Genomic DNA, 13,480 nt, shown 5'->3' with positions numbered 1-13,480 from the left:
TACAACTCTAATTTAGATGCTATGGGAGTTGGCATCAACTTTTAAGGCACTGGTTGCTTTTTCACTTAATTGAGCCGTATCCCATGATCTTCCACAGAAGTGCCCGATGCTCTACCATTTGAACATGTTTGAGAACGGTGGGCCTGTAAGGAGAGCCAGTGGTTCCAAACACGGTCATGCCACAGGCACTGTGTCTGGAGGGCTCGCTGTGCCAGCTCATGAAGGTCCCTAATATCAGGCCTTCTGGCTTCTTCAGAGCCCTGACGCCATGATTGGTGGTATGGCCGCTCCTCCCCTCACAGCCAGGCACTCTGCTCTCCGTTGCCGATCTTAAGGGCAGGTGTTTGCTCTCTCCTGCTTTGTCATGTTTAACTTGAGGGCCCATGGTTTCCTCAAGGGTTGTGTTGGCGGTATCAGGGGTGATGTTCAAGGGGAAGCTTAGAGTCCAAGTGACCTCTGTGTGCAGGGATTCGCCCGCCAATACCACCTTGCGATGCCTCGATGTGCCTGAGGTTGGCAGGGGCTTTCCCTATGGGCTCTGTTCAAATGTGCATGTTTGCATATTTACTTTTGTGATTTTTAGTACATTGAGATGAGCAATGGAAGGACACACAGATGCTTTGTGGCATAAAAACAATCCTGTTTGCACTTCTGTCCTGTTGCCTGGCGTGCCCTGAGCCCTTGAGCTTGGGACAGCGAATAGATTTTCTCTGACGTCAACTCCAGTCAAGCGGGGATGATTTTCTGGTGCTGTTCAGGATTCCGCAGCCCCGCTCCCGCTCTCAGGAAGGGGAAGAAGTGCTGCGATTGATTATGTGAAAAATACGTTCATAAAGAAAAGAAAGTTAAAACAGCAGATTTTTCCTCAACCCCAATGAGGAATTGGGGAAAATTTACAGAATGGTAAAGCCAGCAGTTGCACATGTTCCGGTGTCTCCTGCCCACTGCTGGCACGAATGGGAAGTACAACAGGGTACCCTTTCCGGACTTGGTGTGAAGAGAGCAGTCGCCTTTCCAATGTTCAGATCTTTGCATCTAGAATTCCAATTCTACAGCTTTTGTCAGTGAAGTGGGGTTGTGTAAAAAGGGACACATATCTCATTGTGTTATTTCTATAACTAAAGGGAGTTTTAAAAACTGGCTTTCTTCTTAGAATGAAGGCCAGTGTCCCCAGTGAACTATATTACCATTTACGCGCTTGTTCCCTATGCTGGGTGCTTTTCTCAGGGCGTTGCACGTATGAACTCATTTCTGGAGGTGCTCGAAGTCCAGCGGGACACTGCTGGGGCAGCTACCGAGCGCAATGAGAGGGGAGGGCTGCCGCATTGGTCTGGCCTCAGGGTTGCAAGTGCAGGAAACAACTCTGATTAGCGTTGAGGAAAAAAATCTTTTTTTTTTTTTTTGGCTGAGATAGCTGTGTAGTCTTAACAATGGATACTAACAACAGTTAAGACTGAGAGCGTCCTATGGGCCAGGCACTGTTCCAAGTACTTTGCATGTCTTAATACTGTTAACCTTCCAACCCTAGGAGGGAGGTACTGTTCTTAGCCCCATTTTGCAAGTGAGGAAACTAAGGCAAAAAGGAGAGTAAGTGGCTTTCCCAAGGTTGAAAGGGCCAGCAACACAGACCAGCAATGACAGCCAGCCAGGCAGTGGCTCCAGGGCGCAAGTCCTTTCCTAGGTGACCTTGGCCTTAACTAGGTGGCTAGACTCAGGAGTTGAGATGACACTACCAAGACCTCTTGGCTTGGCTTGCATTGCAAAGCTTCCTTCCTAGGTGGGCTCCATGTGTCTCCATGGTGACAGCCCCAAGCCCACACTAACCTCACAGCTCACCATAGCAACAGAGAAGGTCATCCCAACCCCACCTAAGTCCTGGGGCTGACGGATCTGGCTCAGGTCCTGTGCCCTCTCCCAGCCTCCTGAGAACTCCGCAGGACTCCCGCAGGAAGGAGGGAAAGGGGTTTCTCAGGAAGGATGCTGAGCAGACAGAAGTATGGCCACAGTGAAGCCAAGTCAACTGTGATCAAGGGCCAAAGTGAAAACCAGGTAATGGGGGGCTCCTACTACATGCAGGGCCCTGGGGAGATACTAAGTCATGGTTATTGCCCCATTAGGGAGAGAACAGGCAAAAGGGAACTTGCAACAAAGAGTCACTGGAGCCGGAGGAGAAGGAATAACTAAGAGGTGAGCAGGAGCCTGATAGCAAGGCCTGGCAAGCCCAGTTCAGCAGTAATGAATAGTACCTACCACCACTTGAAGGCATACTACCAGCCAGGCACTACGCTAAGCAACCGCTATACACGTTGCTAAGGGGAGGCCAGCAAAGGTCAGAGTCAAATTCATCTCCTCCCACAAGTAATGCACATGGAAAATGAGAATGTCTTGGTTGGTAGCACGCTGATATCATACACCTGTCACTAAGGTGCACAGCGCACACATTTAAGAACTCATTCCAGGGGCCCCAACAATGAAGATGTGCTCATTAGATACTGGATTTCTTCCAGCCTGCTTTTAAGGAGCACCGATATGGTGTGCAAGTAGTGCCATTCAAAATATCGGGGGACAAAGCTGGAAGGATTTCAGATCCAAACACAAAGGCCCTGAAACCACCAAAGGGGAAACTGGATCTGACCCGAACACACTACATATGGAGCCCCGGGGGCTGGTGCCATGCTCGGGGAATATTCAGTTACCAGGGAGGCCCAGCACTGACCTTTCTGCAGGGCGACAAGCCACAGGAGACTATTTGACAAGGGGAATTCGCTTCCTGTTAACAAGGCACTAGCCCTGTACAAAGGGGGGCAAAGACCCCGTTGGCTTTGAAGAGATGAACCCTGGTTCTTTAGGAGTCTGAGAAGGAAAAACAAAACGAAACAAGAAAGAGGGGGTATTGTGTAGAAAGGCCATATGATCCACCCAGCTGTTCAATCCTTTGCTCCAATGGGTTTGCTAGAAAGGCTGAAGAAATAATAGAAATAAACCAGTAGGAATTTGACATTCTTATTACATTTCTTTTGCAAATGCCCACGGCATAGAGAAGGTATGGAAGAGTGCCAACTGACTTAAATTTTACTTCCTGGGTGACTTTCCGGGCTACCCACCCCTGTATCTGACACACCTCAAGCCACTCTTTTTTTTTAAACCTTATTTTAGCACCCTCTATTTAATGATCTTAAATAACATAATTTTAAATACAATTAGGGTAGAAATGAAATATAATTATAGTTTTGAATTAAAGGTAACAAGCCCAGATATCTGTAGCCTTAATTGTGGGATTTTTTAGTTTATTTTGTGTTGTTTTTCTTGTATCTTTTTTTTTTTAATTATCTTTATTGTTGAAAGTATTACAGATGTCCCTCTCCCCCCCCTCCCCCCACCAGTGACCCCAGGCCAACAGCACTCTTGTCTATGTCCATGGGTTATGCAAATATGCATATAAATTCTTTGGTTAATTTCCCTGCTCCCCACACCTCCCGGCGGAACACACGACCCTTTATTCTGTCCTCCCATAGCCCTACATAGTGTTTCTATGATGGCACTGTAGTGAGGTTGTCTCCTCTCGACTGTCACTTACCTCTGCCCTCAGCATTTTAGCAGCTGCAGCTGCTCAGAAACTGTCTGCTGACTTCATGAAACGCTTCCATACATTTACAAACACGGCAGGGCACTGCAGGACAGCTGTGGTCATCTTTGGCCCAGGAGCTCCTCAAGTGCAACATCATGTCTTACTCTCCTTCCCTCTCTCCCCCACCCCCCTTGCCTAGCATGGTGCCTAAGAGTTCCTAGCAAATGCTAGTAGGTGCTCAGTGAGTGTCCGAATGGTTAAGCGCATTCTGCACATGGCAGGGTAGGAAGGGGGTAGGAGAGTAATAAACAGACTCTTAATATAGAAAAACGTGTGAAGTCATGACACAGTCTTTTCCGGCTCATGAGCATGACTGATGGCCGTTTCCTGGGAAAGTATAAATTTAGTTCCCGCCTTCCCAGCCGGTGACATTTCTCAGAAGTTGGACAAGGGGGTTAATAAGAACAACATACAGGTGCTTCGGTGTCAGCCCACGGGCGGGTATAATCCCCCTGGTGCAGGAGAGGAAAGAGGTCCAGAGAGGCTGCTCTCTTGCCCAAGTGCACCCACATGGTCGGGGCCAGGCCTGGCCCTGCGGCCCTCTCCTCCTCCGAGGCTGCTGTCGACCTTTCAGTCTCGCTGGGCGCCACGGAGAAGAGAGAGAAAGGAGCTGGGGCTCTGGTCCGCAGCCTGCACGCGGCACTTCTCCGCACCGGGCACTTCTCCCTCTCGGGGCACTTCCCCCGCACGCACGGGGGCAATTCTCCCGCACGGGGCACCTCTCCCGCACGCACGGGGCACTTCTCCCTCTCGGGGCACCTCTCCCGCACGCACGGGGCACTTCTCCCTCTCGGGGCACTTCCCCCGCACGCACGGGGCACCTCTCCCGCACGCACGGGGGCACTTCTCCCGCACGGGGCACCTCTCCCACACGCACGGGGGCACTTCTCCCGCACGGGGCACCTCTCCCGCACGCACGGGGCACTTCTCCCTCTCGGGGCACTTCCCCCGCACGCACGGGGCACCTCTCCCGCACGCACGGGGGCACTTCTCCTGCACGGGGCACCTCTCCCGCACGTATGGGGCACCTCTCCCGCACGGGGGCACCTCTCCCGCACGCACGGGGCACCTCTCCCGCACGCACGGGGGCACCTCTCCCGCACGCACGGGGCACCTGGGAGCCAGGGTCGGCCCCGCAGGCAGAGGCACAGACGGGGGAGCGGCGCCGCGGGCCGCGCATCCCCACCCGGCTGACTCGGCACCACCAGCTCCATCCCTCGGGGAAAATGGGCACTTCCGGTCTTGAGAGGACCCGCATTTTGAAATTAAATCATTTGGCTGGTTTGAGCGCGAAGATCGCGAAACCAGTCCCGCCCTAGTTCCTCCGCTATTAAACCTCAAAGACAAAACTGGACCCACCGACTCCCAGAAGTCGACCCCTCCGCCCGGAAGTCGAGGCCAGAAGTTCCCACGGGGCAACGTCACTTCCGCCGCGCTTCCTGGAGGCGCCAAGATGGACGCTGCGCGGGCCCGGGAGCAGCTCCGGCGGCGGTACCTGTTCTCGCCCGACGCCGAGGCCTCGCTGGACGGCAGAGGCTGCGCCGGGCCGGGTAGGCGCTCCCCCGGGCGCTCCGAGCCGCGCCGAGGCCCCGGGCCAGGCGCCCGGACACCGCCGGCCCTGCGGCCTCCCGCAGCCCACCCCGTCGGGAGGGCCCGGCTTCTGGTCTCAGGGTTCACCTGTCGTTTGCACGTAGGGTGGTTAGTGCCCTAAGGACCCTTAACACCCCGCAGCCCTGCGCGTCTGCACCCCAGGCTGCGCTCCAGGAGTCCCCGAAGGCTGGTCTGACCCCGGCTTGGTAGCCCCCATTCGGAACGCCCCCCCGCTCTGTTTTTAGGGATCGGCCAGGCGTACCCCGCAGGCCCGCGGGGGGTGGGTGCGGGGGTTTGTCTCATCTCGGCGTCGCTGGCCACAGCACCCGGTGGTCCGCCGCGGGAGCCGGTCAGACACCAGGCCGATTGCGGGCCGTGCGGGTGGTGGTCGCCGGGAGGCGCAGGGCAGCGGGTGGGGTACGAGCTCCCCCTCCGGCACCGGCGAGCGGGAGGCCGTGCGGGCGCGTTTCCTGGAGATGCGGGAGGAGAGAAGCCGCCGGAGGTGACACTGACGGCTGCTCCTGGGCAGGGGACCCGGGAGACATGGCTTCCACGTTCGGGCTTTTGGCCTGCGTTACGCAAACCGCTTGCATGTGTTACGTTTTAAAGAGAAACACAGGCCCTAATCGGTTTGGCTCAGTGGATAGAGCGTCAGCCTGCGGACTCAAAGGTGGGTCCCAGGTTCTATTCCCGTCAAGGGCATGTGCCTTGGTTGCGGGCACATCCCCAGTAGGGGGTGTGCAAGAGGCAGCTGACCGATGTTTCTCTGTCATCGATGTTTCTAACTCTCTATCCCTCTCCCTTCCTCTCTGTACAAAATCAATAAAAATATATTAAAAAAAAAATAAAATAAAGAGAAACACAGAAGACATCGTGCCCAGGCGTGCGTGCTGGCGTCTCAGTTTTGAGGGTCTTTGTATTGGGAACAAGCTGCTCAGGAATCCTAAGGGGTGAGGACCTCGGGCGTGCACCCCGGTGGTTCTCCCGTGAACGGAGACGGGGCGCGTCCATCCTGCGGGGGAACTTGTTGGAAATAACTCCTTGGATCCAACCCCAGCCGCCTGTTCTGTCAGATGGAGTCCCGGGCGGAAGACATGTGGACTCGTCCCCACCTGTCTAGACAATACTGCGCCCGTTCCCCTTTTTAAAAAACATATTTTTTATTGATTTTTACAGAGAGGAAGGTAGAAGGATAGAGAGTTAGAAACATCGGTCAGCATACCTCCTACTGGAGATGTGCCCGCAATCACGGTACATGCCCTTGACCGGAATCGAACCAGGGACCCTTCAGTTTGCAGGCCGACGCTCTATCCACTGAGCCAAGCCCGTTACGGTCCGTTCCACTTTTGAGCCGCCTTAAAAGGTTGTGTTCGCTTAAAATCATTAAATAGTGATAAGTAGTATTTTTGGAAAATGGCATCTGTTTTGTGCTCTAACATGTGCCTGCGGCATTTTCCTTAATAGGACTAATGACTTTCTTAGATGAAATATGAAGCATAATGTTAAAATTCCTACACTGCTAGAAGTTGTCATTCTTTCTGAAAGACGGAATATGTAGATTTGATTTCAGAATCCATTTAAAGGAGAAAAGTTGACTCTTGCACATGTTTTATAGTGGGCTCCTAGTAATTATTTCTGCAATATAAGCCCATTTTGGTGGTTTTTACAGGAGAAATTCGTGCTATGGTGGGAGAGATTTCTGGTTCGCAAAAAGCTCTAGGAAATTTTTTTGTTTGGCTTAAGAGAGGTTGATTTTTCCCCATGCACTTTATGGTAATTTAATAAGTTGAAATCTCCCTTATTTGCAGGAGCCTCTGCACCTGTTGAGAAAAAGCAAAAACCTCTTCCAAGACTTAATGTCCATTCTGGATTCTGGATATTGGCATCCATTGTTGTGACCTATTATGTGGATTTCTTTAAAACTATTAGAGAAAACTTTCACACTAGTAGGTAAGAAAACTTCCCTGAATATCACATGATCGCACTCATTTGTGGAATATAATGAACAACATAAACTGATGAACAAAAACAGATCCAGAGACAGAGAAGTATCGATCAGACCGTTAGACCTCAGAGGGAAGGTAGGGGAGGGTGGGGGTAAATGGAAGAGATCAACCAAAGGACTTGTATGCATGCATATAGGCCTAAACTATGGACACAGACACCAGGGGGGTGAGGGCATGAATGGGGGGAAGGGCAATGGGGGAATAAGGACACATATGTAATACCTTAATCAATATAGAAAAAGAGTAATAAAAAAAAAGAGAAAACTTTCCTGGTTCATAAGTTAAACGCCCTTGTCTTATTTTTTGTGTTTTATTTTGTTAGTTTAAATTTTTGTTGTTAATCCTCACCCGAGGACATGTTTTCCATTGATTTTTTTTAGAGGGAGTGGAGGGAGTGGGAGAGAGAAAGAGAGAAACATTGATGTGAGAGAGATACATTGATCGGTTGCCTCCCACACACACCCCCAACCAGGACCAGGGATTGAACCCACAACCCAGTGTGAATTAACCATCTTGCACATTGATTTTCAGCATTTCAAGAAACCTGACACACCCACAACTTCAGAAACAAAAGGAAAGCTGCTCTCTCTCCTGTGTTCTTGAGGAAAATGCATAGCCATAACCAGGGTTCTGTTTCGGGTGGGCTGCTTATGAGCGCACACATGCATGCCTGTATTGAGAGGCTTACTTTTTCATCCTCTCGTGGGTCTCAGGCTCGTCCTTTCTCACTCATCTCCCCGTAGATTGGACTTTCTGAAATCTGGACTCCATTGATTGTGGGTCCCTCTGTGTTCCTCTTCCAGTTGATATTCTTGTAGAAACAGATGTTTAGGCAACCGGTGAAAACTTGTAAGATTTCTGCTGATGTGCTAAGAGCTATCAATCCTGATGACATTTTTGTCTTACAGTTGGTTTCTCTCTGGCGGCGCCTTGTTGCTTGTCAGCGTGTCCATTGCATTCTACTGCATTCTCTATCTGGAGTGGTATCGTGGGATTGAAGATTATGATGTCAAGTATCCAGCCCTGATCCCCATCACAACTGCTGCTTTTATCGTGGCAGGGATTTGGTAAGTTAACTTCGAAATACTGATAGAAATGAAATGTTGGTCAGGTACTGATGTGCATGGTACGAATGTCAAAGGAAAAAAAGGAATACTGGGGAAAATAGTCTCCCTGTCTTTTCTAGTCTCCAGTTTCCTTTTCAGTAATATCGTCCTTCACGTATGTATTTAACTATTTAAAACACAGATGGTGACGTACTATCTGTATTCTGCAATTTGCTTTTTAAGTCATTTTCTATGAAGTATAATACATACAGAAAGTGGAAAAAACGAAACTGTACAGCTGAATGAGTCATCATGAAATGAGCATTGGTGTGAACCGCTCCAGGTCTGGGGAGAATCGAGCCAATACCTCGAAATCTCTTCCCACCTCCCCATAGTCACTGCCCCAAGTAAACACTGTCCTGACCTGTATGCTGATTGCTCTCGTGCACCTCCTAAGTACTCTGTCTGTCTTTTTTTTTTTTAAAAACTTTATAGAAATGGACTCGTAGCATCTATTCTTTGATGTTTGCTGTTTACACGTATGATTCATCCGCATTGTTGTGGGTAGCAGCAGTTCATTGCTGTCAGGCAGTCCAGCCTGTAGCTGAATCCGTTTCTTTTTCTACTATTGATAGCATTTGGATTGTTTCCAGTTTGGTGGTGTTATTAATGAGGCTATCAAGAACATTCTAGTGTATGTCTCTTGAGAATATGTGCCCATTTCTGTTGGATGTATATGTGAGAGAGACACATTGATCGGTTGCCTCCCACATACACCCCGACCGGGACTGGGGATCGAACCCACAGCCCAGTGTGAACTAACCATCTTCCACATTGATTTTCAGCATTCCAAGAAACCTGACTTAATGTGGAGAAGTTATCTCTACAAGTGAAATTGTTGGCTCATAGGGTGTGCATGCCTCCAATTTCAGTAAATAATGCCACACTGAGATTGTTCTTTTTTTTAAATTTCTTTTTATTTTTTTAAAATATATTTTTATTGATTTCAGAGAGGATGGGAGAGGGAGAGAGAGAGAGAAACATCAGTGATAAGAGAGAATCATTGATCGGCTGCCTCCTGCACACCCCCTACTGGGGATTGAGCCCGCAACCCAGGCATATGCCCTTGACTGGAATCGAACCCGCGACCCTTCAGTCCATAGGCCAATGCTCTATCCACTGAGCCAAGCCAGCTAGAGCTCTTTTTTTTTGAACCGTATAGTATGGAATTCTTCCATATGTAGATGTACCTCACTATTTCTGATAGTTACGTAGTTATCACTCCATGGACATTAATGAATTATTTAACCAGCTCCCTGTGGTTAGTTGTTTTTATTCTTTTGCTCTTATAAAAATACCTCAGTCGGTGTCTTTCTTTATAAGTTAATAGGCACTCAGTGAAAAAAAGTGATTTTATTAATGTTTACAAAAGTACACTTGCTCACTGAAGAAATATCTGTTAAATACAGTAAATACAAAAGAAATAAATCCCATGATTCTGCCTGTCAGGGAGAAAAATTACTCTCTATGTACAGTGAGTCCTCACTTAACATTGTCGTTAGGGTCTGTGACGTTAAGAGAAACAACATAAAAGAAACCGGCTTTACCGCAGGCCAATGGATATAAGCAAGAGGGCCGTCTACATGTCTCAGTGTCACGATGAAATGCTGTTTCGTGGATGTAGCCTTTTAGTCTGTTCCTTTCTTGATGTTAAATCAATTATGATTTTGGAAAACCACCTGCTTTTGTACATACTCAGTTTAAATCTTTTTTTTTTTAAATGATTTATTTTCTGTAGTTGAAGGTCAAGGGTATTTAACATATTATGTTATGATGTGGCTCTTATTAGCCCTTCAGTAATGTAGGTAGACAGCTGTGTTACATTTTCTTACAAGGCTACTGTCACCCCCAGAAATGTTATTTAATTTTTCAGGACAGTATAATTATAGCTCTTTTAAAGTTCTACTTACTAAAATGTTACATTTTAAAGTCAATAACTGTCTGAAGCATTTACTTGACTATAGTTCTTCCCATTTACCTTCTGCTCTTATGAATTCAGTTCACAAAAGTCAGTTGCACTTAAAGTGTTTCACTCTTACCTTAGTGATAGGAATAGTGTTTTTCTCAGTGGAAAATTTAATAGCAAGTTATAAATGGTTGCTTTTTTCATTCTGTTTCTAACAGAAAAATGCTTTTAACCATCTTTTTACCATAATGGTTTGATAGCGTGGGAGGCTGAGAGCAGACTACGGCCATTCTTGTTCATATCCCATTGCAGACCCCAACTTTAATTAAGTTCCCTTAAGCCAAGCCGGCCTGCATTAGAAGACCTGTGACTCTAGTCCAAGTACTTGTTGAAGAGATTGTGATAGTTCCAGTATTTGTTAGATCACATCTTTGAGAGAAAAAAAAAATACACATAATGTTGTTGGCTGTATGAACTTGCCCAAACTGAGTAATACCAGTTCTCTACCTGCAGACTCCACAGCAGAATAAGCGTGTGTAGATGGTAGCTGGTTGTCAGCCTGTGGCCTTTTCCTTTCAGCTTCAACATCGCGTTATGGCCCGTGTGGTCGTTTTTCACTCCGCTGCTGCTGTTTACCCAGTTCATGGGCCTTGTGATGTTCGTCTCACTCCTTGGGTGATTCCTGCAGGTAAGCTCTCTGGAGTGGTCGTGCTCTACTGACCTCATTTGGAAAACATCTTTCACGACAGTTTCAGGTGACTCCCTGTGATTTGGTGCATTTGTGTTCACACCGGAGCTGTTTCCCGCTGAGCTCAGATGGAAGGATGGAGAGCCTGCCCTTGTGTATAATGTAGTTCTGACTCGAGAGGGCCCCCCATCCTCCAAAGGGCTCAGGGAGACAGTACTTGCACCTTCCAGTAAAAACACGCTCACACCTGGGACCAGTCTTCATTGAAGTCAACTTACATACAAGTGACTATGGATTAGATTCGTGGTCGGCAAACTGCGGCTCATGAGCCACATGCGGCTCTTTGGCCCCTTGAGTGTGGCTCTTCCTAAGCCTTAGGAACACCCTAATTAAGTTAATAACAATGTACCTACCTATATAGTTTAAGTTTAAAAAATTTGGCTCAAAAGAAATTTCAATCGTTGTACTGTTGATATTTGGCTCTGTTGACTAATGAGTTTGCCGACCACTGGGTTAGATTGTTCTTAAGGAATGGGAATTTGGGGGAAATGAACAATTTTACCCAATTGGGGGAAAAAACTGCCATTTTCTCACTGTTCTGGCTGCCTCATAAAAATCTGATGGATGGCACACCAACTTTTCCCTTCGTGTTACATATGGGATTTCTGCCTCCCCACAGACCCCTGCCCCTCCTTGGACCTGTGGCTCCACACGGTGGGGTCTGCTTGCTGAGTGTCAGACAGCACATTTATTAAACACGTGTGTGTTCAAAGGACTCACTCAGTGCTAAGGGACATGGTGAAAAAGACAGGTGGTCTCTACCTTCCCTTCGCTTGTATCAGAACTGGGAGGAAGTTGACTTCACACATGAGTTTACAGGATGAAAATTAGGCTCAGAGAGGTCAAAGTTATCGGGGTGCTAATGAAAATGGACATGTCTGCGAATAGCAGCATATTCTCCCTCTGGAGTTTTAGAGGAAAGTCAGTGAAACTAGGACAGAAAGGTACATAGCCTGATGTTGCCAGCACATCCATGACCACGGCTGCGCTGATGAGCAGTCAGTCCCCCCACACACACTGTGCCAGCACATCCATGACCACGGCCACGCTGATGTGCAGAGTCCCACACACACTGTGTCAGCACATCCATGACCACGCCACACTGATGTGCAGAATCCCACACACACTGTGCCAGCACATCCATGACCACGGCCACGCTGATGTGCAGAGTCAGTCCCCCCACACACACTGTGTCAGCACATCCATGACCACGGCTACGCTGATGTGCAGAGTCCCACACACACTGTGCCAGCACATCCATAACCACGGCCACCCTGATGAGCAGAATCTGACCATAGCACACTGATGTGCAGAGTCCCCTCCACATTGCTGTGGGGGGCCACCGGGACTCTTAGAGTGCGCCCTTTATCCTCTTGACAAGTGTCACCTCGTCTGACCATGTCCCCTGCTTCTCCCCTTGAAATGGTGTTAAATCTTTGTCCGGTTTTGAGTTTTTGCACATGTTAGGAAGCTTTTAACTCCCTTCTGACATGAGTATCAATGGTCATGAAAAGCCTTGTAGATTGAACTGCTTCCTCACACTACAGCCACAGCGTAGTACCCATTGTCTCACGTGGGACATAAATGCTGGCTTTCTTTCAGGTTCAAGGGCATGCAAACTGAACCATTAAACATCCAGCTGGCTGGCAGCGTTCCAAAGGGGGAAAAGCTACAGTGTTTCTGCATCCTGAAGTGAGTGGTGTTCTAGGAAAAATTGTACCTTCACTGATCTGTGGTTGAAATGAGAATAAATTATATTTATTTGCATATTCTTAAAGTCAGATGATTTTTCAGATTCAGAATAGGAGTATTCTCTTCAAAATAGAAATAACTAAGTTGCAGTGTGAATCTGTTTGAATCATGGAGAAAGTATTGGTGTGAAAGTTATATGAAGTATAGGTGCGCATTGCTGTCAGTGTTGTAGGTGGATTGCTCACTCTTCACTTATGCGGTGACGGACGTGTCCATGTGCCTTTAACCCGGTAGCGGTGACTGTGGACCTCACTGTGTAATGCCTTCGCTAGTGAGAGGACCAACCGAACGTATTCTATGCATTCCTCTTTGGATTTTACCATTATATGTAAATCATTGGGTTTTCAGCATGTTTAACATATGAACTTTTAATGATTTCTAAGTATGTATAATTATTTTCCTTATTTGAATAAAATATTTTTATAACTTTCTTGTGATTTTGTTAATACAAACGTGGGAATAGTTTGTTTTCAGCTATCAGCGCTGAAAAGTTACCTGTAGAAATGAGGTTTGTTTTTAGAGAGGCTGCTGTGCTGTTCAGAGACCTGAAGACTAGTCACTTTCACACGCAAGTACGTTCCCCTTACACCTGCGCATCGCGAGCGTTGTGACGTGGAAAGTACCTGATGTGGATCCTTATTCCCATAAAGGGACTTCCAGAGACGATCTGATTTGTCTCCACTGTGTGTGGCTCGGGCCACGCTGTCCTGCCGCTGCCTGACCCTGAGTGGTAGTCTTTCTCCA

At 48.0% G+C, this 13,480-nt stretch overlaps 1 protein-coding gene across 1 annotated transcript; it reads left to right on the top strand.

Annotated features, from left to right (window-relative positions):
• Positions 1–5,067: 5,067 nt before the first annotated feature.
• On the top strand, positions 5,068–13,166 carry TMEM128 (transmembrane protein 128). The gene is made up of 5 exons (XM_070399438.1): positions 5,068–5,178; positions 7,027–7,168; positions 8,133–8,291; positions 10,816–10,924; positions 12,587–13,166. The coding sequence occupies exons 1-4, from the start codon at positions 5,082–5,084 to the stop codon at positions 10,913–10,915; spliced, it is 498 nt and encodes a 165-aa protein (XP_070255539.1). The 5' UTR covers positions 5,068–5,081; the 3' UTR covers positions 10,916–10,924; positions 12,587–13,166.
• Positions 13,167–13,480: the final 314 nt, after the last annotated feature.

The sequence above is a fragment of the Myotis yumanensis genome, unplaced genomic scaffold, assembly GCF_028538775.1.
Source record: "Myotis yumanensis isolate MYYU_CA2020_CCGP unplaced genomic scaffold, mMyoYum1.0.hap1 SCAF_1, whole genome shotgun sequence".
Classification (NCBI taxonomy): Eukaryota; Metazoa; Chordata; class Mammalia; order Chiroptera; family Vespertilionidae; genus Myotis; species Myotis yumanensis.
Note: the sequence above shows the minus strand (reverse complement) of the source record. Positions and strands in the feature narration are given on the sequence as shown.